At 45.2% G+C, this 26,683-nt stretch overlaps 1 protein-coding gene across 1 annotated transcript; it reads right to left on the reverse strand.

Moving 5' to 3' along the window:
• ODAD1 (outer dynein arm docking complex subunit 1) lies at nt 1-26,683 on the reverse strand. Its single transcript, XM_035137051.3, has 16 exons — nt 26,594-26,683; nt 24,638-24,807; nt 21,608-21,687; nt 17,911-18,010; nt 16,308-16,497; nt 15,817-15,939; nt 15,616-15,729; nt 14,936-15,003; nt 12,562-12,749; nt 10,849-10,974; nt 10,550-10,632; nt 9,722-9,890; nt 6,688-6,851; nt 5,953-6,056; nt 2,754-2,832; nt 1-1,481 (listed from the first exon to the last, which is right to left on the reverse strand). The coding sequence occupies exons 3-16, from the start codon at nt 21,672-21,674 to the stop codon at nt 1,374-1,376; spliced, it is 1,683 nt and encodes a 560-aa protein (XP_034992942.2). The 5' UTR covers nt 21,675-21,687; nt 24,638-24,807; nt 26,594-26,683; the 3' UTR covers nt 1-1,373.

Genomic DNA, 26,683 nt, shown 5'->3' on the forward strand with positions numbered 1-26,683 from the left:
TTACCTCACCAGTTAAACATTTTAATCATTTTAGTTTCCAATTTACACTGATAATCAAAAACCGCGATAGCTTTTTTCCCCACTTGTCACAGGAACTGTGCACAAGTTGCCCCCCTCAGAGGGCAGGCCCTACCCACTTCTGCGTCCTCCCCAACACACCGCTCCCACATTCCACACCCACGGGAACTACCCGAGATTTTTTCCATGATGATTATCTTTGGGAGAGGAATGGATTCCCCAAGATTATTCTCTGGCAACACTGTAGGAAGAGGGCCACTGCAGGGGAGGGTTTGGGTGAGGTGAATATGATGGGAATATCACCCTTTCTGAGGATTAATAAATTAAATAAATCATTCATGCTAAAATCAGGGCTAAAAGAACTAAAAAAAAACCCACAACCCACACCTTGAGGAAACTGCTCCTCACCATAAAAAGCAGAATTTTTGCATACACGTTTACATGTAATCTTCAAAACTCCAAGACTCTGCAGTTTAGCAGTGGTAAACGAGTGCTCTGGGTGGAACTGACACAGTCTCATATTAGATACCCATGTGGTAAAAAACACACTCTAAGGAACAGGCTAGTTGGTTAAAAAAAAGAAGAAGTTAAAACATGTGGCCAATGCTTTGAACACACCCAATTTCCTCTCACACAGCAGAGCAGACACTTTATACCCTTCATGGGCCTCAACCACTCTGTCTAAGAGAGCGAACAAGACTTCATTAGACTCTGACAATTCGTAGCATGAGGGAGCTAACATGCCGGTTTCCTGACACAAGATGGCTGCTGGGGAACAGAGCTGAGTTTTAGTCACCTACTTCCAAGCCCAATGGTGAATCCTGTTAGGACAGGGAGCTGGGCCCCCTTGCTCCAGAAGGCTTCTAGAAGTACCAGCTCACTAAACCAGAGACTCAAGGGATAGATTCCTTTATCGGAGAGGTCGCAAGTCGATGTACCATGACAACAGGCAGAGGTGTTTTCTTAAAAAAGATGCATTCTCTCTTTGCAAGAGGATCTAGAGTCAAATTATGAAGAATATAAGCAAGTGGGCAGCACGGGAGTGAAGAGCGTTGTTGATATGGCGGACCATGTGTTACGCATCCTCGGCACAGTCCATCTGTCCTGATCGAGCGAGCAGCCAAGAAGAGGGGTGTTTCACCAGGAGGGGGGGGAGATCTTTGGAGATCCACGGCAGGATGGAAGCTACATCCAAGCATGCCGATCATCCCAAACGGGAAGGAGGCTGCAGAGGCTACAGGTGTAAAGGCAGTGGCGCAGGACCACACCGTAACACAACCCTGCCAGTGACAAACTTGGCTTCCGTCTTTTGCGTGGCACAGGACACAGACCGCGTATATAGCTTCCTACTCCAGTCAAGAGGCCTGAGGTTGTTTCTTGGCCGCACTTAATCCACCATGCTCATCCGCTAAATCAGGTTGTGTGTTCCTCTTTAGGGAAAGCGCTGCTGTCTTGCTTGCGATCTGGAGGCCGTGAGAAGAGAAACCTGAGTTACTTTTGTGAAATGGTTTCGTAATCACATGCATCTGTGGAAAAGGCTCAGGGGAAGACTCTTCGGCATCACATACAAGACTCTTGAGATCAGAATACCTGGATCAGTAACTTATTGTATGCCTTAACGGCTACTGTATGGTGTCAGAGGTTGGCATCTTGGGTTCCCTGCAGGGGACCCTCTGCCGGGTCCCGTAACCTCTGGGGGCCTGCCGCTCCTCCTTTTCACTGTTGCTGCCAGTTCATTGCGCCTCTTTGAAGATGCAAGTAAGGGCAAGCGTAAAGAGAAGGAAAAGTGTCCGTCTCCACTTGCCCTGTGCTCTTTCTCTCTCTTGACAGAGAATAGAATCATAGAATTGTACAGCTGGAAGGGACCCAAAGGATCATCTAGCCCAGGCATCCCCAAAATTCGGCCCTCCAGATTTTGGGCTACAATTCCCATCTTCCCCGACCACTGGTCCTGTTAGCTAGGGATCATGGGAGTTGTAGGCCAAAACATCTGGAGGGCCGCAGTTTGGGGATGCCTGATCTAGTCCAACTTCCTGCATTGTGCAAGGTGCGCCCATAGGAAGGAGAGGGGAAGCTGCAGCAGTAACAGTGGCAAGAAGGGAGGTGGGGAGATGCTGAGGGTATCTTCCCCAAGGCCCCCCCCAAAAAACCTGCTATTGACTAGATGGCGAAATACAGCAAAATCCTGAATTTGTGTTTCAGTATTGATGTTGATAAAAGTTTCTTCCTTTGCTTCAGGGGCTATAAGAGACACCAAATGTTTGTATCCAAGCGCGCCCGCAATTGCTTTTAGGGATTTTGTTGTCTGCCGGCTTGTTTTATGACTCAAGTTATTTGCATTTTGCCATGACCTTTTGGCTTAGACAAGTAAACTAATCAATATGCCAAGAGGTAGGGAAAATATCTGCCCCTGTGTGAGGATTGTTTACTCCGACTGCCTAACTGCTTCTCCATGAAAATGTTTTTAGAGTAGGGGCCTAATCTACTCGCCCCTCCCCTCCCCCAAGAGGTAAGGGGAATTGCAGAAAGCAAAACAGAAGAGGAAATTATTGTATGGCTGTTCGGAATTAATTTTGCTGTACATATATATAAATAGACTTCAGTCACAAAAGGTATGTAAATAATAATCCAGTAAAGAACTTGCTTCAGAAGACCCCGATCTGAGTAATAGCAATACAGTAGTAATAGTAATATTAGCTCTGCATCCAGGATTCTGTCTGGCCTTTTGTACTCACGTCATTCAAAATTTTTTGCTTGAGCTCTTCATGAGTTAAGGGTCTCTGGTCTTCTTCTGTTATTGGCTCATGGCCAGTTCTGCAAAGAGCAAACATTGAGATGATAAAAATGAAGGGTGTCTTTTGCACTAAGTACTGCAAACTAGTCCTTTTAAAAACAGTTTTTTTCAGGGCTCCTGCTAAGACCAATTTTTATTCAGTATTCATTCCAATTTGTTCATGAGGGATTTATATGACAATAAGCAATCATCCTGATGTACACATCTTCCTGTTAATCATTCGTTTACCCCACAACTTTCAGTGCATTTCCCTGTAACTTTCTAAGAAGTCCAGTTTTGTGGGTTTTTTAAGTGGATTTGTTGTGCTAGAGTGACAGAGTGCTTTAACCTACTTTAAAGGCACAAATCTAAAGTTTTGGTATGCACTTGAATCCCTCCTGCAAAACAGTGACAGTCTGGAGGCACCCAGAGAGATGGAATATGCTGCATCTGTTGAATGTTCTGCCCGTTGCCAAGTTATTCAGAGTACAAATACATTCTGGGAAGTGGGCAGCTGGGTCTAACCCATTGCATCCCAGTCCAACCCTAAAATTTCTTTAAACCTTTCTGCTCAGAAAATTTTCTGATATTCTCCTCTGCATGAGTGCTTTTCCTACCGTGTGTGTGTGTGTAAACCAAGGCCTTTTATGGCATTTAGTCTTGATTGCATTTTTAAAATATTTATCCAACCTTTCTACCACAAATGGGCCTCCAAGGCAGCTTCAAACATAATTAAAACCATCCATTTCAATATAACAATTAAAAAATTATTACAGAATCAGCAACTCACAAACACATACACAAAACAGAAAGCAGGAAATCAGTTAAATGTCACAAAACAAACATGTCTCTTGAGCAAATAAGAACATGCAGAATTGGCAACCACAACTTAATAATGTAGGCACCCAATGACAGAAGCTAGACAGGGTGCATCAAAGAGCAGGGGCCATCCTAGAAAAGGCCCCGTTCTCCATTCCTTCTCCTTTAATGCTGAAGGTGGGAGCAGCCAGAACAGAGCCACAGTAGAATTATTTGTTTCACCAGCTTTTAATGGATCTTATTTTACAGAAAGAAAAATACACTATACATTCTAACTAATGATCCATATGTCATCTATCAACATTATGCCATTGCAAATTAACATTGTTTTATAGAATTCCACAAACGATCTTGATATCCTACCAGGGGGTTTCTCTATATAAATAATGCATTCCTATACAACAGAAGGCCATAATTGCTTTATAATTAATTAATTCTTACTACTGCAGTTCTTTCTTTTACAAATTAGGCATAATTTGAATCTTATATTAATTTCCAGTAGTGTTTTCCAAATATTTTATATTGAGTTTTACAATTCCAATACAAAATACATTCATACTAACACTTTAAGGACTTTATCATCCAGATTGTTTTATAGTAAAATATTTTATGCATTAATATTCTATGCCAAATATCTTTTTTCTCAGTCCCACACAGATGGCATTTGCTGTTTCTTCCGGTGTCTAGCTATCCATATCTGGGGACACTGCCAACATATTGCCCACCATTTTTCTTTCCTAATAGCATAATCATAGGATCCATAATTTATTCATATCCTATGATCTCATCATTTTTCCTTGTAATTTTTTTAAAACTGTAAAACATTTTCTGCAATAACATTCCATACCAGATATCTTTTTCTCATTCCCGTAGATGTTTCTTCCAGTGGTTAGCTATCTGTATATTGGGGTGTTACAAACATATTGTTACGCACCACCCCAATCTCCAAGCAGTGAGAGATTCCAGGGGTTCCAAGTGCTCACTTGGGGTTTGGTTTCCTTGGAACAGGGGTGCCCACTTGAATAAAATGGGCAACGCCCATCAATATTTTTGGGGGGGGGGGTAGCTCCCTCAAATATTTTATGGGGATGCAAAAGAACTTTGGCCCCTAGGAGTTGGCTCCTAAGTCTTGGAATGAAGGTCAGTGGAGACTGAGGTGTCTTTAGGGTATATGGTTTTATATGCACATGTGTACAACCTGGATAAAGGATTCAGGGGCTCACAACATTAGCAAATGGGTCCTACATCCCCTTTAGGTTTCCAGAGAAGCCCCAAAGTCCAGGACGTGTTTTTGTTTCCCAGCTTCCAGCTCTCGCACACAACAAGTACTCTGGCTATTGCTCTTCTGCCTAGGCTCACATGGTCTCCAGCCAGTTGAGGGGAGTGCGGGGGGTGGGGGGGTGGAGATGGAGACGGGGACACACCTGTCAATTTGCATTTCTCAGTACAGAAAGTATTGATCTGGTGCGTAGAGATCTTTCCTATTCTACTTAGTTCAAGAGTGTTCTGGAAGGTTTCTTTCTATGTGAAGGAAACAGGCAGAAGGTTTCTGTTTGGGTGATTCCTTCAGGGAAGACGAGTACAGCTGGTTTAAAACTGGCTCTGTTATCTTTCTGTCAAGGTCATCATGCTGACTATAACAGTCAGGCCAGGAAGAGCCTGGGTTTCACACACTTTCTTTTTCTATCTCTTTGTTCTGGTGTGGTGTTCTGTATGTTATAGTGTTAAGGTTTAGTCTTTTTATAAGTTCTTTTAAAGTTTAAGTTAAGTCTGCTGCAACTGGATTTCTTATGGACAGTGCCAATCCTGAATGTATTGGATTTGTGACCATTATGCTCATTTGCCTTCAGTAGCAGTAAAGCTCTGCTGGATGAAATACAATTGCCTCTGGTCTATTTTTGGGGAACTTTGCAACGTGTTTAAGTCCTCCACACGCACGACAACACCTACCCCATCTTCCCAGGCAGAATCATCACTTAGCTCATTCTTTGAGATGCTGACGAGTAGTTAAACTGGACAACTAAAGCCATTACAAAAAGAATACACACTCGTAACAATATTTTCTAACATCTTCCCTTAACATATGCTCATTCAGTTTTCCTAATAACATAACCATGGGGTCCCTCATAAACTCATATCCTATGCTCTCCAATTTTCCTTGTTACCGCAACCCAAAATATCTGAACTTTCCATGATCTCAGTATAGAACACCCTTTGCCAACCTGGTGCCCTCCAGCTGCTGGGCTGGCAGGGGCTGATAGGAATAGTAGTCCAAAACAGGTTGATACAGAAAATCTTAAACATATGGGCAGGTTCATGTGGGGTTAGGCAGGTCTCCTTACCCAGCAGTGGGTGGCCGAACAAGCATAGGCTGTGCCCGAATCTCAGGTTTCTGCCCCAGAATCAGTTGCACTGTCTCCAGAGTGTCGTAGGGCAGATCATGTTTCTGAGAAAAGAAGAGGCAAGGTTTATTGATTGCTTCCCCTCCCACTAGAGATTTAAAATAAAACACCCTGATGTCAACTACTCTGCCCCACCTATTAATCCAGATCTATCTATTCTTCCTACTAGATCAATTAAAAATCTGAGTGACATCACTGGCTGCAGCTAATATGAGAATTTTGGTTTTCAGTTTTTTTTAAAAAGGTTACTAACCCTCACAATTGCAGAAATGCATTTGATAAAATAAAAGTAAATGTGTTAAGGGATTTGAAATGAGGCTGGCAAAGCAAAAGTAATATCACGCTTTCAAGCCCTGTGGACTCCACTGCAGAGTTGCAAAGTAATTTCCCCCTGCACCAGGACATTTTGAAAAGAACACATACGAACAGTTATATCAGAATGGGATTAAAACCCTAGACTATTCAACAGGAAAGATTTGCAAGCAGGTTTGTCTTGGAAAATCGATAGGGGTTTTCACTCTCAACAAAATACTTTTCACACGGTAATTGCAGCAGGGAATTGGGCTCAGAGAAGAGAGTCAAAAGGTTGTCTCCTCCTCTCCCTTTCTCCATGAGCCCTGATCCATCCCTTTCTCCTGCCTCTGTTGTTGTGTTCTGCCCATCCACCCTGCATACCTCAGACTTGACGACAGAATACATAGCCAACAGCTGGTTGGTCTTTTGTTCAATCAAGCCCAGGTAGATCGCAACATTCTCATCCAGGGCAGTCGTCGACCCCCCCAGCTTGTTTTCCAGCACTGAGTAGTCACACTGCAGTTTCCAAAAGAGAGCCTCGATTGCTTTGAGAGGAAAGAAAGCAAAATTAATGAACCCCTGCCCACCTACACAGCTCTTAACTTTAAGCACTCATTTCCACTCACTTCCTAGAGAGCCTGGAAGTCTTGAGGTCAACCTGGATAAGCATCAGGGGTCAGCCCAGCGAGTGGCACCCCTTCCCCAATTCAAGGTGCCTAGTACCTAAGGCTTGCCAAATTATCCTGCACATGAGACAACACCCTGTCCCCCAACATAAATACCTCCCCCTGGGAGCAGAAATACAACAAAACAACAACAACAACAACAACAGATTTATCATTTTTCTGCTCTTTCATGACACACAGAATTCGCTGCCCAAGGCAATGGTAGCTCCAGCCCTGCTAAGAGTCAACTTGATAAATGGTGGCCTGGTTTGTATGGTCTTATCTTGGGATTTAATGAGCCAGGATACACATGAGCTACTGCTGCATGCAGGTGCAAGGCAGCTCCTTTGCTCAGCCCTGCAAGCAGGCGGCTGAACAAGCCAGGACTCAGCTGTCTACCATAGCTGCCCATTATCTGAAAACCCAGAAACTATGGTGAATGGCTTACAAACCAGCCAGGGTCTTAAAATCACCTTTAAGCCATGGCTTAATATCCTGGCTAGTTTGTAAGCAATTAACCATAGCTTCCAGGTTCGCACATGTCAGGAAGTGAGGAAGAAGCCATTGATTTCCATTCCAACCTGCGTTTGCTGCATGCAGCGCTGTTTCCATTCCACTGCAGTTTGGCTTCTGACAAAAAAAAAGGCCCTAAGTTATTCAGCTCACTGTCCACTGTGGTGGAACTTGACAGAACTTCTGACATTATTTCACACCATTCGCTGCATGATGCAAAGCGGGAGGGAGAGTCATCAATTGTGTTTCTTTTGCAAGCTTTAAATGGCAGCAGCAAATACCACTCATATTCACTAGATTGCTTTCCATCCCTGGCATGGGATGTATAAACGAGCATTGGCAATTTCCACCCCCCTTCCCATAAGAATTCCTCAACAGCCCTATGGGAAGCTATAATTGATAGCCGAGTCCTGGCTTGTTCAGCTGCTCACTTGTGGGCAGAGCGAAGCAGCAGATAACACTCATTCACATCCTGGCTTACTGAGCCAGGATATGATAGTGCAGATTTGCCCTGCATGTTCTGTACTTTTTGTCTACATGGCTCTTTGGAAGCTATCTTCAACTGGCCAGCCATCAGCCCATCTTGTGACTATGAATTCCAAGAGACAGGCTGGAGTCAGGTGACAGCTTTCTTTTGTCTGTTTTCCCAGAAAGCTGAAGGCAATTTGAAAGAAGGGTCCGTTGGGAAAGGAAAGCCTCTTAAAATCACTCAGCTTTTTTAAATGCTGCATTTTGTCTTCAGTTCTAATTACACATTGCATGGAAAATAAAAATAATAAAATAAATTATTTCCTTTGTCCCACACCTACTGGCAACCAATTCCACAGGATATACTTGAGTATTACTATTTTGACAAAATGATATTCTCTCCCTTTTCCAATTTTGCCTTTCAGACCTCCCCCCTCCTCAAGCTTATCTGTCTGCTGAGGATGGTACAACCAGGATCCGTGCTATTTTCTGTGACTATCTATGCCTGTTGGCTCATCATCCTGTTCCTCAAGGGAGTCTGTGGACTGCATCAGGCCCATACAGCCTTTTCAAACCAGAACTCAGAGCCATTTCGCTTCCCACCACTATCTCAGCTACTGGCAAGGAACCACAACCGCTTCTTTCTTTTAAAAAAATAATAATGGTGCTGAATGTAACAGGGCCTGGTGACTAGGGCTGGGCACCAGCATTCGGTGTTAGAATGTGAAGCCTTTCATCCTCCATGATCTGTGTAGTGCTAGCCTAGCACTCAAACCTGCCCAATAGTGAGAGCCAGTGTGATGTAGTGCTTAGAGTGTCAGACTAGAACATGGGAGATCAGGGTTCAAATCCCTCCTCTGACATGAAGCTCATTGGGTGACCCTGAGCCAGTCACTGCCTCTCAGCTTAACCTACCTCACAGGAGTGTTGTGGGGATTAAATGTGGAGGGAGTGAACTGTGTGTGCCACCTTGTGCTCTTTGGAGAAAAAGGTGGTATGTAAGTACAGTGGTACCTCGGTTTAAGTACACAATTGGTTCCAGAAGTCTGTACTTAACCTGAAGCGTATTTAAGCTGAAGCGAACTTTCCCACTGAAAGTAATGGAAAGTGGATTAATCTGTTCCAGACGGTCCGTGGAGTACTTAAACTGAAGCGTACTTAACCTGAAGTGACCTTTCCCATTGAAAGTAATGGAAAGTGGATTAATCCGTTCCAGACGGTCCGTGGAGTACTTAAACTGAAGCGTACTTAACCTGAAGTAAACTTTCCCATTGAAAGTAATGGAAAGTGTATTAATGTGTTCCAGACGGGTCCGCAGAGTACTCAACCTGAAGCGTACGTAACCCGAAGTGTGAGTGTAATTGATTCTGGAAGTCCGTACTTAACCTGAAGCGTACATAACCTGAAGCGAACTTTCCCATTGAAAGTAATGGAAAGTGGATTAATCCATTCCAGGCGGGTCCACGGAGTACTTAAACTGAAAGTACTCAAACCGAAGTGTACGTAAACAAGGTATGACTGTACAATCAATCAATCAATCAATCAATCAAGTGCTGGCCAGATTCCTGCACTGTTGCAACCTTGCTGTGAGAGCTCAGCAACTGCTATGAAAAGTGGCACCCTAAGAATCTAAATTTTCAGTGCAAAGACAAAACCAAGCCCCAAGTTCAGCAGGCTGCAAAGGAAAGCTTCAGAACATGTTTCCAATTCCTACGATAGTGCCTCCACCATCTTTCTCTTCCTGACACACAAACACAGTCCCTGCTTACCGTTCTTGAGCTGCTCCCAAATCTTGTGGTGACCCTTCAATGCCAGCTCAATCCGGTTTCCCTCTTTCACAGCTTCCTCCTGCTGTGCTTCAGCCTCCTTGAGCTGCAACAGCTGCTTTCCCTCTTCCTGGGCATCGTGCTTTTGTGCCTCCTGTATCTCATGGTAGAGCTAGAAGAGTGGAGGAGCAAGATGGAGAAAGCGGGGTGTGTGTCATTCGTTTTACTATTACAGGAAGTTGGCAAAAACAAGGCGCACTTGCAAGGGATGCGTGGAAGAGATAAGAGGGTGGGAGGGCATCGTTCCTGAAAGAAGCTTGTGCAAAAATAACACTATGGTGCTAGGACATCTCAAAAGGGGGAAAGCCCTGATGCAATGTGGTGCAGCCCAAGGCTTATTTGGGTAAGCAGAGGACACCCACAGCATACATTTAAAGCAGATTCAATGCACATAGCTTTCCACAAAGAATCTTGGAATTCTAGTTTACCCCGGCACCCATAACAAACTACAGTTCCCCCCAAGCTACATGCTTTAAATGTATATGGTGGGGACGCACACTGCTTGTTTCTGCGCTTGTGTTGAATAAGGAACTGGGAACCAGGAAGCAAACTTCAGCCTCGTTCAGCAAGACGCGGCAGGAATCCCTGCTTGCTAACAGCAGCAAAGGTTGGAAGAATTGGGGAAGAGGGTGGGGAAGTATGGGCTGGCATTGTGATGATGACAGCATTGTGTAGACTGCAAAAAAAACTTGCTTGCACGAATATCACTAATTCTGTGATAAATTGCAATGTTTTTTTGGGGGGGGGGAGGAACCAAGACACAGCACTCACCTCAGTGATTTGTTCCCATAACTGCTCCTTCTGATCGTTTTGATCATTGACGTAGTTGAACTGAGCAAAGTTCCGTTCCTCATCTGAAGTGGGGAAAGAAAAACATCGGTATCAGGTGTTAACTCGCATCCCACTGCCTGAACCAGCCAGTACCCAAACTGCTTCAAGGGCAGCCCCTATGGAGGGTAAGGTCCCAGATCTCATTCTGTTCTTCCTGAGCCAAAGAGACCCAGAGGACAGCCACGGTTCAAAAGGAAAATGGACCCTTTCCCATTGCAGCCCCCTGCCTTGCCCATCACCTTGCATGTATACATTCAATGCAGCATCCAAGGTTGGAGCGTCGGTGAGTTCCAGGACTTGATCCACAGTGGTGTGTAAATTTTCAAGCATCTCCTCCTCGGGGTCTTTCCGTTTGGACTCTTCCTCTGATTGAAAATAAAGAGAATCTAGGAGCCCCGGTTCCTAGGGCAACCTCAAAGTCATGTGAATCCCCACCTCAATCAGAGACATACATTAAAGGAGTGGGAAAGCCGCCCATCTTTTTAATCACTTGCCTTCACCAAAGCTGCAACATTTCAATTATTATAAACCGCAAGAGGAAGCAAGATGTGACGTGCAAACCAGCGCTCGTGGCTCGATTCTCCTCCAAAAAACCACACGAGGAAAGCAAGGTGGATGTCCCCCTATGATAAGGTTGCCACATTGGGGGCTTTTTAGCTTAGAGAAAATGGGTGCAAGAGGCGACAAGATAAGACATTTATAAAATTATGTGTGGCATGGATAAAAAGGTTTTCTCCCTCTCTCATGGCAAGAGAAATAGAGAAATCCCCATGAAGGTGAGCGTTGGAAGATTTGCATGGAGAGAAACAAACCGTAAGCGCTGGTTTGTTGCTGCTTTTCAGTAAGCCATAGCAATGGCTTGCCATTGACCCAATTACTGTTAATAATTGCTAAGCCAAAGGAAGTAGGCTGATTGCTTTAGAAATACTGTTTTACCCACATGCAAATTTAAATCAAACTCACATGATAATTTATTAAAACTCACATGATAACTTATTAAAATGTTTTAATTGGGCTGCAGCCATACTCTTTAGCCAACTATTTCTCTGAATACAAAAAAAGTTGATTAAAATGTGTGTGTGTGTGTGTGTGTGTGTGTTTGGGGGGGTAACTTAAGATTACACAGATTAATTAGGTATTAACCCCCAAGATCCTCTGCTTTAAATCACAGAATTCTTCCCAGAGAAGCCAGCAGTCCTGGCTCTGAGCTGTCCCACTAAAAACCACGACATACACTTGCCTCCCAAAGGCCAAGGAATACTTCTGGCACCAGACAAAGAAGCAAAGACTGGCCCTTTTCTCACAAGCGTCTGATTGTGCAGTTTTTGGCTGCTGGTGATATTTGCTGTTGGTAAGTTATACTGTATGGTGATCTTGCTTCTGTAGATCCAAACAGATCTTGCTATTGTGGGGGGAATTTACTACAAGCTTTTGTGGAATTTAATACATAACTTTTAGTTTTGCTCATTACTAATTCAGGACATCTTGATTTTCTAACTGCCTTTCACAGGCATGAGTTCCCAGGGCAGGTTACAACAATTTAAAAACACAACATTAAGAACAGTTAAAGCAGAATACAATTAAGAGAATAGGGTGGACCCTGAGATATGTGGGCCAGGATAAAGAGGTGCATCTTCAGTAAATGATGAAAACCACATGGCGAAGGTGCACGACACACATCTGTGGAAAGGGAACATAGTTTAGGGCTGCCACAGATAATGCCCTCTCCTCTGCTGTCCCCCTCAACTTTTGAAGATGGTGGAACTACCCTACGACATTCTAAATCCCAGAGAGGGTCTGTAGGGAAGCAAGTGGGTCTTTCATATATTTGGTGCCTAAGTCATTTAAAGCTTTCAATCCTAGCATGAGCACTTTGAACTCTTGCCACAAGACCACTTCTGGGCGTGTGGGAATGAATGACTAGCCCCTAACCATACATCACACACACAAACCTTTCTTTTTCTTGGCCTTTAGTGCCTCCTCCGTCAATGTTCTCTCCTGCAGCTTGATGGAAACGAAATCATACAAGCGCTGGTCATTCTCTATCTGGCGGCATAATTCTTTCATCTCCGATTCATACTGTGCTACATCCTTCTTTGCCTTGTCCTGCAGCTGGCCTAGGCGCGTATTTGCCTCATCCCTATATTTACCCCAGTAGACAAATGGGATGGGGACAAGGTTTGGATATGTGTGAGAGAACCACCAGCAATTCCACTCCCCAACTTTTTTTCATGCTCTTATCCCCATTCCTCCTCCACCCCTGAAATCTAGCACAACAATGAGGAGTGCAAGTGACAGGCAGGAAGTCCTTGTTTCAGATACAGTATTACTTTCACTATTTAGGAGAGGCCACAGCTCCCTGGGCATAAAACATATCTGCATGCAGAAGGTCCTATGCTCAACTTCTGCCATCTCCAATTATGGAATCTCAGGTAGAAAAGGCTGGGAAAGGCCTCAGCCCATGATGCTGGAGAGCAGCCGTAAGTCAGGACTGACAGTGCATTGTGTTTGATGGGCTGATGGTCTGGTCCACTCTAATGGAAAGTCTTATGGGGAAAGGCAACAGCACATGTTTTCCATCCAGCAGTTCTCAAGTCTGAGCCTGGCCTCCACCTCCAGCTAAGAGCTCCAGCTACCGCCAGCTTCTTCATGTGCCTCCTCCATGAGAGGTCTGGAGGGTGGCAATGCGAGAACGGGCCTTTTCTGCAGTGGCTCCCCGTATCTAGAATGCTCTCCTCAGAGGCTTCACTGGCGCCTTCGTTGTACACCGTTAGGCACCAGGGGAAAATGTTCCCCTTCAACCAAGCCTTTGGCTGATAAGACATCCAATGCCCTTTAAAAATGTGTTGGGGAAGGGGGGTTATTGGGTTGTCCTTGTTTTTATTATGTATTTTGTGATTTTATAATGTGATTTTATGTTGTGAACCGCCCTGAGACCTGTGGGTATAGGGCAGTATACAAATTTTAATAATAATTAATAGGCTCTTGGACAGCAAGGCTGGGGAAAAGCCTGAACCAGTTAGGAACAGACAGGACTGTGTTGGATGGGCCAGTGGTCCGACTCCTATGGCCAAATGCCCAACATCCAAGTCAGGACGCTGGGAGTGTGCTTCAGCGCTATGCACAGCGCCTTTCCCCTGCCCACCATTGGCAAATATAGCTATGCACCATTGGCAAATGTAGCTATGCAAAATTAAGCATAAATGCTGCAGGTCTGCATACATTTCTATGGGGAAGTAGTGGAGATTAGTGGAAGAGCCTCTGCTTTGTGTGCAGAAGGTTCCAAGTCCCATCTCCAGGCATGGCTGAGAGATACTCTGGTCTGTAACCCAGGAGAGCTGCTGCCAGTCAATGCAGGCAATATTGAGCTAGATGAACCGATGGTCTTTATGGTCTGACTCAGCAGACGGCAGCTTCCTACCTTCCTCCTATATGACACAAGTGGGAAACCTCCAGCCTGCAGGCCACACCCACTGGCCCCTATCTGATGTCCTATGTCATGGGTAGGCAAACTAAGGCCCGGGGGCCAGATCCGGCACAATCGCCTTCTAAATCCCGCCCGCGGACAGTCCAGGGAACAGCGTGTTTTTATATGAGTAGAATGTGTGCTTTTATTTAAAATGCATCTCTGGGTTATTTATGGGCATAGGAATTCATTCATCCCCCCCCCCCAATATAGTCTGGCCTCCCACAAGGTCTGAGGGATAGTGGACCGGCCCCCTGCTGAAAAAGTTTGCTGACCCCTGTCTATTTGATGTCAGGTGTCGGGCAGGTAGAGATGCAGGTGCCAAAGCGCAATCGAGAGCCTCAAAGTGCACTCCTTTGTGCACTGGAAAGGGAAAGCAGGCTTTGGCTCTACCACCCCACCACCTGATGGTTTGGTAAAGCCTTGCGTTCCTTAAAGCACCATGCAACACAAGCTTTGGGTGGTGCTGTGAAGTCCCAACTATGTGACATCAGCAGCCCTGACCGCATGTCAAATTTGGCCTGTGTGGCTGCTTGGGTCTGGCAATGATCTGACCTACAGAGCCGAAAAGGTTCTTCAGGCTTGCTGCACAGGTCACAGAATCCTGCTTTTCCTGGTGCAGAATTTCCATTTTAGTGCAGAGGATATATAGCCCTGTCTTTTATATTAGAGCGATGCTTAGAAGCTAGGACTTGGAGGGAGTATGGCTATTGCTGATTAAGTTGTCTCAGTGCCATGAATGGATGGAGGCATCAGGACAACGGAGGAGCAATGAAGAACCAGGGCATGGACATGAGCAAGGTTTCTGCAGGGACACTCCTCCCCGCCCCACCATGCTTGAGTACTCCCCTTCCGCCAACCTTGCTTCGTAGGCTGCAGAGGATGCGCTGATGACTGTGCCAATGGCTCTACGAGTTTCCAACAGCTCCTAGAGGGGGAGAGAGGAAGCCTTCAGATCCAGTCCCTAATTGCCAACGCAGCCGTACCATCCTGTTCACAAAGCTCTATCTCCTCACTGTAGCCCAATCACAGCTCTTCCCTTCTTCCCTAACCATTGTCATCCACACCATAGCAGGAGCACAGTCCATAGATTTAAACTCCACATGAATCTGCAAGTGTTAAAGAGGTCCTGTGAACTGGCCTTCAGAACCTGCCCTGTCAAACCCAAGAATCAGAAATCCTTCGGTCCAAGTGGCTAGGAATAAGGCAGGGGGCATCATAATTTTTGTTGTCAGAATCTAGTTGGTCAGCTACAATCCCTAGTTTAATAAGAAAAAAAACATACTTTCCAAAATGCATGATTTAGCTTTGTGGTTCTCTCTCAGTCAATAAAAAGCCTTGATATTTTTTTTTATTACCACCCTCAACAGTCAATCATATCCTTCCATTCCATGTTGGAGTTCTCTCCAAGCAACCAGATCTCACAATTCTATAACAGAACCTTCCTTAGTCTATATCATGACTCCAGTCCCTCTCAGAAACTCTCTTGGGCAATTACATCCTGTCAACTCCCCTCAATTTTCTCCTAGTGTGAATGTACCGTCTCTAGACGTTTATGAAGCTGTTCAAAGCGATCGTGTTCAAGCCGGAGAATTTCTAGATCCTCACGTAGCTGTGAATTCAAGACGAGCTGAGAATTGAATTCTGTGGTGGTCTGGAAATAGAAAAGTGGAGTGAGAAACTGAAGACAAGCCAAGAATCCTGGCTCTCAGCAACCCTGGGCACTTGCAACCATTTTTACCCGGTCAAGCTGATTCTCAACTGTTCCTATCCGCTTCAGCAAGTTGCTCTTCTGTTCCTGGATCAGGGTCCCAGTGCCCACCACCAGCTTCTGGTCAGTTAAACGCTTGTTCCAGTTTTCGATCTGTCAGAAATGAAGAATGAAAGGAGGGAAATGGGATGAGAAACCCAATATTTGGGATAGAATCCTTGGCTCTCGGATCCCCTGTTCTAAGGAATTTGACCCTCAAGTCCTAGCTGCCAATTCCCTCTGCTTTTTTAAAGCCCTCACACCCATTTTTAACCCAAAAGATCCTCCTCTCCTTTCTAGAGTTTCTCTTCAGCTGGATTTTTTTTGGGGGGGGGGGAGACAGGTGAAGGAAAAAATCTTGTTCTTGGTACCTGCTATTATACTCCACCCCCCCACCTGGAAGGCCTCAAAATCCTACCTCAGGACACTACTTCACATCAATAAATGCCAAGCAACTTGGTACTTAGCTCCCTTCTCCATACCTCTTTATCAAGCAGGGCTATCTGCTTCTTCTCTTGAATTATTTGCTTCTTCACTTCATCCCGCTGTCCCAACAAGGAACGGAGAGTTTCACCATGGGCCTTTTCCTGCTGTGCACTGGCCTTGCTCTCAGCCACAGTATACCTCTGCAGGAGCTCTTTGTTATCCTTCTCCAGGCGCTTTATCTCTGCCCTGTCCAAGAGAAGCGGCCCAGAGACTCTGAGGGGCGGCAGGATGACACGGCGAGACACAGCTGCGTGGGCACGTATGGGAGCGTCATGGCAGCAGGTGTGCTGGTGAGTTTTGGTTGGGATTGGTGGCAGCGCCAGCTCAGAGGAGCTTTTGAGACACTGCTACAGAAACTCCTGGAAAGCTGGCAATTTGAATCTGAGCATGCTCACCAACTCTGGATGGGACAAGATGGAATGGGGAAGGGGGGATATACTCTCAAAAGAGAGCAGGCTTCAACAGTTCAAAATTAGCAGCTCTGCGTAAAAAGACACAATAAATTTCAGGGCTTAGGATGACTTATTGTGCCTTTACATGCCTATGAAACAAGCAGTGTTGGGAACACAGAATTTCTGATTTCCCCACAAAGCAAGCACTATGTTTTGTGGGTCAGGGTAGAAGGGTAGAAGACTTCAAGGTTCTCAGGGGCAGGGATGATGAGTAACGTTCGTTAAGTGATCTAAACCAGAGTATGAAGAGAGAGAGGAATCCTAAATTCCCTGGGAACGTTTTGTACTAAAGGGGAAGGAAGAGGTTGGACACACAGAATCATGAGCACAAGATCTGAAACCATGCCAGCATGCAAAACCGCATAATGGCAAGAATCAAATGTTTGTACATGCATGTACACATATGTGATAGATTGTGGGGAATGGAATTTGGCCGCATGTGCTAAAGAAAGGCAGGTTATAGGCACAAACATGCCTACACATGATGTGACCAAACCAATTGTCAGCTGTGTGTTGCCAGGAGCATATCAGTTGCTATGTGCCCTTGTGTTAAGTCAGTATCTGCTTCAGTATATGAGGTGGGGATTATTTCTTAATGTTCAGCTTACAGCTCTCTCCTTGCAGGAGGATGTACAATATTCAAACGCTCCCAAATCCAAAACTGGATGTTTCAGAGCAAGAGATGACAGGCCCCTGGCCCCCAACTCTGTGCCAAGAAAAATGGACAGGAGATAGCACCCCCTCAATGTGATTATATACCGCTCTCTTATCAAATTGTGGCACAACTGAAAACTAAAAGTTAGACAACTGGTCCAATGAAAGCAATTAAAGGCTGGTGATAGGCAACAGGCTTGTTTCTCTTAGAAATCTGAATATGATGTAAAAGAGGGATCACCTCATGGTGCACGCACAACTCATTCTTGCGCCCAATAAAAATATTTTGCAGGATTTGGTATAGCCTCCAAAACCCAAATGCATACACTCTGATGGTCTCTCCCAGACCATTTCCAGCTATCTAAATAACTATGTCTATCTCCAGCATAAGAGCACAGTAAAACCATGACGTTCCTGCTGTGAACAGGGGAAAACAAAATGGATCTCCAAAATGGATCCAGAATTTTAGCAAGGATATGAGATGGATACATACTTCTGCCTGCGAATGATTTCATGGGATTCGAAAGCATAGGCATGACGGTTGCCTTCTAGGAGACGAAACTGGCGCTGGAGTTTGGCTAACTCGCTTTCGGCTAGTGGAACACAAAGCCAGTGAAGCAACAGGTGGTTTGGGAAGAGAGAGGAAAGAAAGGTGGTTAGAAAGTCCAGCCTATCACACCTGGAGCAAGAATTAGGGCAGATACTAATGTGGTCAAGGATTACAGAAAGAAGGGAACTTCCCTGCTGTGTTTGGCACAGATTGGATGAGCACAATCATGAGCAACTTAATCACTACCAGTGTTGTTCCATTTATAAAATGAGCTCCAGTTGGCTTTGTTAGGCTTGAGACAAACAGATGTTTTTAAGAGAGCCAAAAGGGGTTTGAGAGAGGCTTCGCTTTGCATGAACATGCCCCCAGGTTTTGTCCCAATGTCACTTCTGAACAAAGAGGTTTTGCAGGTTCCTGCAACAATAAAAAAAAGCCTCTAAGACCTGCCTGCCAGAGGACAAAACTGGTGGCTGTGCAAACACTATGACTTTAAAGCACATGGTTTTCCTCATAGAATTCTGGGCAACGTGGTTAGTTAAGAGTTGCTGAGAATTATAACTCAGTGAGTGCAGACCCTCCAAGTGTCCCTATTTTCCAGAGATGTCCCCGATTTAGAGAAGCCATCCCGGTTTCTGATTTGATCCTGGAATGTCCCACTTTTCCATAGAATGTCCCTATTTTCACTGGAGAAATGTTGGAGGGTATGGTGTTATCTGACCCCCAAGCCATCTGAAGGCAATCCTGTATGAGGAAGTTTTTAAATAATGTTTTATTACGTTTTTATGTATGTTGGAAGCTGCCCAGAGGGGGTGGGGCAATCCAGTCAGAAGTGTGGGGTATGAATAGTAAAATTATCATTAAGGAATGGGACATCCCTATTTTCAATGGATAAATGTTGGGCGGTATGCAAGTGCCCAGAATTCTTTGAGGGAAATAATGTGCTTTAAAGGTATGGTGTATACACAGCCTTCATGTACACAGCAATCCTTCTTTCAAAGAGCCTTCCATTCTCTGAAGAAGAAACACACACACGCAGGGCCGGTGCGTCCATTTACGCGGACTAGGCCATTGCCTAGGGCACGAAAATGGAGGGGGCGCTGCCGAGCCTGCCCCGGAAAACCCCCTCGCCGGTAGTGGCGGCAAGCACTCGCAGCCGAAGCCTTCAGCTATGGGCGCTGCCGCCACCCGCCCGCTCGCCAAGGAGCCCCCAGCGTCCCCAAAAGGAGAGCTCAGCGCCCTCCCGCTCACGGAGGAGACGCTGTGAGCTCCCTAGCGGCTGCAGCGAGCAAGTGGCAGCAGCGCCCACAGCTGAAGCTTTCAGCTATGGGCACTGCTGCCACCGCCACCACTCACTCGCTGCAGCAGCCGCCGCCGCTGAGGAGCTCAAAACGTCCCCTCCACAGGCGGGAGGGCGCCACGCTCCCCCCTTGGCCCGTGCTCTTCCCGCCAATGGAGGGGATGCAGGTGCATCAGCGGTGTGTGTGCGTGTGTCATGACGCATGCGCCAGGAGGTGTTTTTGTCTAGGGCGCAAAAAGCCCTAGCACTGCTCCTGCACACACGTGTCAATGACCTCCATGTAGCCAAAGGATAGGTCTCTTTGGTCCAGGCACACCCAAACTTCAGCCCTCCAGATGTTTTGGACTACAATTCCCATCTTCCCCGACCACTGGTCCTGTTAGCTAGGGATCATGGGAGTTGTAGGCCAAAACATCTGGAGGGCCGCAGTTTGGGGGTGCCTGCTTTGGTCACTATCAGGTTCCTGAACCAGGGAATCCTTGAGTCTTCAGAGCTTGGTCAGTTCTGGGAGGAATTGGAAGAGCTGCTTTTGCACTCCTGATCTAGGCAGCCCTGATGTGTGGCATGCTTTGATTGGTGCCGAGCCCAATCATTCAGTGCAGTTTATCAGGAATGGATTGTGGGAAGGACTGAGGAACAGAAGAGGCTGTGTTGTCTTTCAGGGGAGGCAGCCAGGGAAGCAAAGCAATACCTGTTCCCTCATCATCAGGACATGATTGCATTTCTGATCAGGTGGTAATAGTGCCAAGAACGGACAAACCCTTATTCTACACTCCAGCCTTATGGACTTCTGGTCCCTTGGCGACAGACAGGCTCGTTTGGTTCCTCGACTGCCATTTTTTGTTCACTCCCAGCAAAGCGAATGACTCACGCTCTGGATCCTCACAAAGCCACTGACTCATGCCCACATGTGTCCCCCGTATGCTAGCAAGGATTTGGACAATTTGTACCTCCGCTACTTTAATTTAGTCCCTGCTGCTTTTCAAAGCCAACATTCACTTAAGAGGCCTAGTTCAAAGAGTAATTCTTACAAGCTAACCAAGACATGTGGAAAACAGCCAAGGCGCCCAGGTTCTGTCTCTTTGGCCTCATTCTTTGGATACAAAGGCCTTATTTCTCATCCCTCTGCTCCCTTTCAAAAGCAGTCTCCTTTAGCAACATTTCTGCTTGGCTTGAAAAATATCCCCCAACTCCTTCCTAGTCACCCTGGCAAAAACTGAAAGGAAATAGATATTATTTCATGTAGCTGTCAAAGAAGGAAATACCCTCCTAGCTTTATTTTTTTAGCAGATTTTGCAGAACTGTCTGGTACCTTCAGTTTGCTTCAACCTGGGATCAGTTTCAGTGAGAGTCTGATTTAGTTATACACATTTCACTGCAGAGTGTGAGCTACTAGCACAAATCTTCTCAGTAAAAATATTTATTATTGCTGCTTTCATAGCTTTTCACATACATGCACTGGCCTACGACCACAGCAATATTGTCCATGAAAAGCCTTTATAAAAAAATACCAAGTACATACATACATACATACATACATACATACATACATACATATGATGACATGGGTGCTTTATAGTAGAGACTTAGGCTGAGAAGTGTAATGGGAAGTTCCCTAACCACAAGAACGTTTGCCATAACCTCAGCTGAATATCCACATGTTGTCAATGCATTAAAATGCATTACAACATGCAGCAATTCAGAGAAGCCTGCACTAACCCCAAACAGCAAGAGTGTTCTGCTGATATTTCACAAAGTTTGGGGGTGGAAGGATGGCGTGAGGGAAAACAGCAGCCGCTAAAACACTATGGGAAGAGCAAGAATATATATGGATTTCAGTCTGGAATAATCACATTGGTGGAAACAATACTGCAGTGAGCTGAGCGAAACCAGGGCAGGCCCTCACCAAATCCAGACTTCAGCCATCATAGCTAAAGGATGCCTCCCTGTTCAGAGACAGTAGACCTCTAAATACCAGAGGTTTGGGGCTAAATGGGGACTGCCACTTCCACGTTCTGCTTGTGAGTTTCCAAAAGCATCTGGCCAGCTGTCAGAAACAGAATGTCTTGGATCCAGAGAGACTTAATCCAATCCAATGAGACTTTTATGTGCAGAGACTTAGTAAAAGCAAACTGAATGGAGAAAGTGGGCCAGAGAATGACCTTTTCTGTTTCCCTATTCCAATGTGTGTGTGTGTGGGGGGGGTGATTTTCCATTCAAATGACAAGCTCCATCCAGGGAAATTAGTGTTACAAGCTTCCCACACCAATATTCCCAAATGCAAATTCTGGCTATGCAAGTGTTCCTACAGCGGTATCCTCACTTCCCTCCATAGGAATTTACCAAGGCCTTCCAAGTCCATGTCACTGCCATCTGAGCGGAGGCTTGAAGCAGATTTGTAGAACGGCATCTTCAGTTTCTTCCTGCCGGTGGAAAAAAATGATAAAACAAAGAGGGAGGCTAGCAGGTGAGAATCACTGTCATAAAATAACTAATTCATGGAAAACAGTGCAGCATACTGCATAAAACATTTGAACGGGGAGACCCAGGTTGGAACATTGCTTGCCATGACATTTCCCAGTCTGATATTGCGCCAATCACATGAGCTTAACTAAGGGGGGCGGGGGGCAGCTGTCCCCCCAGATCAAGTAAAACAATAGAATTACTTAACTGACCAATCACATCAGTTCTCCCCCCCCCCAACAAAAATACTGGCTACGCCCATGACCAGTCACTACATCTTAGTCCAGTGGTTCTCAAAGTTTTTTCTCTGGGCCAGGCTTTCAGAATAAAAATTTGCTTGCGCCACACTGTTGTTTTTTATTGATAAGAAATACAATGGAAAACAAAAAGAAACAACTCCTAGCAGTGCTTGATTTATAACACTGAAAACTACATTATGAAAAACCATCCATATTCTGCAAATTAAAAAACAAATATTTTGATACTAATCTACACTACACTACACTGAAGTGTTTAATCAGGCATCTCCAAACTGTGGCCCTTCAGATGTTTTGGCCTACAACCCCCATGATCCCTAGCTAACAGGACCCGTGGTCGGGGAAGATGGGAATTGTAGGCCAAAACATCTGGAGGGCCGAGGTTTGGGGATGCCTGGTTTAAATGTTTCTTGGATTGTCCACGAATCTTTCCGCCACACTTGCCATCATCACTTGCCACACCTCAGGGGTGCTAGGACAATTAACGGCAAGGGAGCAAGACATCTCTATTCTGTATTCTGAGCTCCCTAAATAAAAACATAAATAAATCCAAATTAAAGCACACATATAAAATGGCAATCCAACATTTTCTCCCGCCAACTGACATACATCCTATCAGTGTGCACGACACCACAAAAACCTCTAACCAGCTGCATGCATCTAAATCAGGGCAGGGCTCAGCTTTGTTCCTGGCAATTATATTTTCATGTGTTTTAGAGTCTGGCAAACTGCCTTGCAAGGTCAATGCACCCTGAAAGGCAGGTTTTAAAAAATAAACTTCATTCTAACTCAGTACTTCATATCCAGTCTCTTCTGCTGCAATAGCCAACATCCATTACACAGTATCATAGAGTTGCGAGGGATCCCAAGAGTCTTCTAGTCCAGCCCCCTGCAATGCAGGAATCCTGCTCGCAGCTATCATTGGGTGGGTTCAAACCACCAACCTTCTGGTTAACAGCCAGGTACACTGGGCCCATTGTGCCACCTGAGGACATTTTGTGCCTTCAGTATTTCACCTTTAAGAAGCTCCCATCCATCTTGATTTATCTTCTCTTTGAGTATTTCTGACCTAGTAGTTCCTTTAGAAGTACTGAAAGACTTCTGAAGGTACCAAGACTGTTCAAGAGCCCAGACTTATAAATATAATCATTTCCCTGCTTGCCTGAGGTGGCAGACAACTGCCTCAAGATCCCTATACCTGGGAAGCTTCACAAGAATCCCCTCTTTCTTTCAGTGTTAAGACATCAAATCTAGGGGGCATTTGGGCTCAAAAGGCAATATATAAATTACTTTAAACAAATGATTAACATAGGTGGTGGTAGCATTTAAAAAAGTTGTGGGCCAGAAACTTGTGCAGACTTATTTGCATACCTTCCAACATTTCTCTGATGAAAATAGGGACAACCTGTTCAACAGCAACAACAACAGCAACAACAATAATTTTGTTATTTATACCCCACCCATCTGACTGGTTTGCCCCAGCCACTCTAGGCTGCTTCCAACATATATAAAAACGAAACAAAATATTAAACATTTAAAAACTTCCCAATACAGGGCTGCCTTCAGATGTCTTCCAATAGTTGTATAGTTACTTATCTCCTTGGCTCGAGGGTCGCATAGCTCCACACCCTCCAATGAAGATAGGGACATCCTACCACACCCTCCAATATTTCTCCAATGAAAATAGGGACATCCTAAAGAAAAGCGGGACATTCCAGGATCAAATCAAAACTGGAACGGCTCCTGTAAATCTGGAGCTATCTCTGGAAAACAGGAACACTTGGAGGGTTTGTATTTGCAAGGATGCAAAATACAAGAAAGGGGTAAGCCATACAGTGTGGGTGATATGATCACTGGCAAGGCTCTCACATGATACAGCTGCAGAGTGAAAACTTTTAAGCAGTCTCCAATGCAACAGCCAACCATGTAACAACAAGCCCTTAAAACTAGGGTCTTAACGGATCAACTTCTCAGTCACACAGAGGATGCACAAACCTTGTAATGCCCACCTCTTTCTCCTCGAATTTGATTGGCTGAAAAACTATGCATGTAGTTAGCAGGCTGGGCTGGGGCTTTTTGTGGGTTTGTTTGTTTTTACTATTCCACTGTGGTTGCCTGTGTGGTGAAAAGGAAAGTCCACTTTTCATTTTAAAAATGAACATTTAAACTAAAATCAGGTGTGCATACAGCATTTCCCTTTGTTGCCTTTATTGCTTTCTTGTGGTCCACCTGAATAACCACAAAAAAGCTGTTGTTGTTAGTAACATCTTAGTAGAACCACCCTTCCTGAAACAGAATAACCTCTGGTACTTAGCACAAGACACACCGACACACACACCATGTTAAAGTACTTCTTAAATATATCCCATCCAATAGTTTCACGACCACAGCAAGCAGAATAATGCATTAGCACTCACTAAATTGTTTCCCAAACTTAAATCTGCTCATCTTTTTTCAAATCACACATCTCCCACAACCTTCTTCATATACATACCATTCCCCCCTTTCCATTCAAATTCATCCCATGCCTTTTCCCCCTATACCTAAACACCCTCTTATCCAAAATCTGTATAAAAATGCAGCTTTCTCAGCATCTGTGACCTGGATTAAATCAGCCCCACCCACCTGCTCCAAAAGCATTAACTAGAAGTACCTTTGCTCTCTACTGGAGAGCCACTCTGACAGCTATGCACTTTATAGGCAATCAGTTTGGGGGATGCTGTGGTGCAAACTCCTGGGCTCTCCTGCCAACATCACACGTTGCCTTTGTCAACTCAGTTGTTAGCAACCGTCTCCAGGAAATGCGTCAGCTCTTCACCAGTCCTAATGAATGAGGAAGGGCGGGGAGAGAAGAAAAAGAGAGCAGGTTACATACAACTAATTAGGAAGGCATTATGAGGATTCCTGGGTTCTATAAAAGGGTAACCTAGGGGGCCAGCTAAAACAGGGAGCAAAAGTAGAAGAGGACTCCAGAGTTTATTTGATAAGGTAAAGCAGGGGTTGGAGGTTATGGTGGACGGACCTGAGATCCAAATGTACCCAAATGAGACTGCTGTCTTACACTTAGAGCCCAAGAAAGAGCAAGTTATTTTGAATTCTCAAAGATAAAAGGAGGTTAAATTTGTATGAGAGTTATAGAGCAATAGCTTTGGAATCTACTGGGAAGGTAGTAGGGTCTAATGAGTTATAAGTAAAGTAATGAAAGTAAAACACACAGAGAGGCGGCTTATCTAGGAACACCTGGTTAGTTTAGACACATTTTTCTCCTTTTCCTACCCTTTGGTATACTTTGCAATCCCTGCCCCCCAGCCCTACATACAACAGTCCTTTAACTTTCCACCATGTCACATAGGGCCCTAATACTTTCAGATGTACCTAAGGCTCTACCATGACATATCATCATAATTGTCAGGTCATCTTGTTCCATGGATTTCTCAAGTCGGAATGTCAGCTGCCTACAACTACTGCTGCGTGCATTTCTAACCAACAACAGCCCGAGAAAGCAGGAATTTAGTATACAGGTATTTCCATTTACTCCCCCACCCCCTCCTCAGGAAGTGCTTCATCTGCTTAATTTCTGTGTTCCATGCCACAGGAACAGTTAGAAAGAGATGGCAACCTCACCTAGCATATATTGCTGGTGGGCACAAAGTAAATGCTCACATAATCCCAAAGGTCCTATCTGCTTCCATGAGTTATTGCCAGCATGTTATGCCAAAGCTTTAATGTACCAGATCCAGGACATGAGAGTTCAGATATCAACCAAGTGAAGGGTCACAGCTCATGCCAATATAATTGAAGATCATGCTAAGAGCCTGTGAGGGCATATGATGTTTAGCAGCTCCAATGACCCTAACAGGATGTGGCAGTGTGGTGTAGTGGTTATACTGTAGGACCTTAAGCCAGCCATTGTTTTATCAATCTAACCTACCTCACAGGGTTGCTCTGAGGATTAAATGGGGGCAGGAAAGAGCCATATACACCACCTTGAGCTCAATGGAGGAAAAGTAGGATATAAAAGGAATACTAAAATCCCAATACTAATGTGTTTGGAGGTACATGCCTACCCCAAAGCCCCAGCAGGTGACCGCAAAGCCTGACCTCACCAAAGTTCTCTATAACCATGCCAAGGGACCTGAACCACCCCCTAGGTCCTGGTAGGTCATGCTAAACCCCCATGTAGCCATGTGGCTATGGGGCTCAGTCACACTGCAACCCCTACAAGTCATGCCAAATTCCTTTGAATGTGCCAAACCCCCCATGTCCTGAAAGGCCACAGTGGCAGTCCTGCAAAGTCACGTGACTCTGATTTAAAGCCGTGGGTCCTATCAGCTCACAGTCACACAAACCCCTCAAGGTCCCCCTGCTTCCCCCTCTCCAGATTTACTCAATACATACAGAGGATCCCAGCAGTCCCTAAGCCCCACCCCTTCTGGTAAGCCCTTCCCTTTACCTTACAGGCCTGCATTCCCACTGCGCATGTGCGAATTTAACAGTTCCTTCCTCCCTCCCCCCCCCCGCAAGCCTCTCGTTTTACCACCCTCCAAGATTAGTTCTAAGCACATGCGCAGTGTAAGTCTTCGTAAATGCCCGGCGCGGGGCGACGTACGTAAAGGATCGACGACGCGGGAGGGTTGCCATGGCAACTTTCCATCGCCAATGGCCCTTGCCAAACCGCATCCCTCCCTCAGTTTGTCCC

This window comes from Zootoca vivipara, chromosome 12 (genome assembly GCF_965207765.1).
Source record: "Zootoca vivipara chromosome 12, rZooViv2.hap1.1, whole genome shotgun sequence".
NCBI classification, from domain to species: Eukaryota; Metazoa; Chordata; class Lepidosauria; order Squamata; family Lacertidae; genus Zootoca; species Zootoca vivipara.

Excerpts from the sequence above, each read along its gene's own strand:
- ODAD1 (XM_035137051.3), bottom strand. The coding sequence starts at position 21,674 with ATGCCGTTCTACAAATCTGCTTCAAGCCTCCGCTCAGATGGCAGTGAC. Across the intron at positions 18,011-21,607 it reads CATGGACTTGGAAGGCCTTG|CCGAAAGCGAGTTAGCCAAA; the intron begins GTAAATTCCTAT and ends GTGTTCCACTAG. Across the intron at positions 12,750-14,935 it reads TCTGCAGCCTACGAAGCAAG|GGATGAGGCAAATACGCGCC; the intron begins GTTGGCGGAAGG and ends GGGTAAATATAG.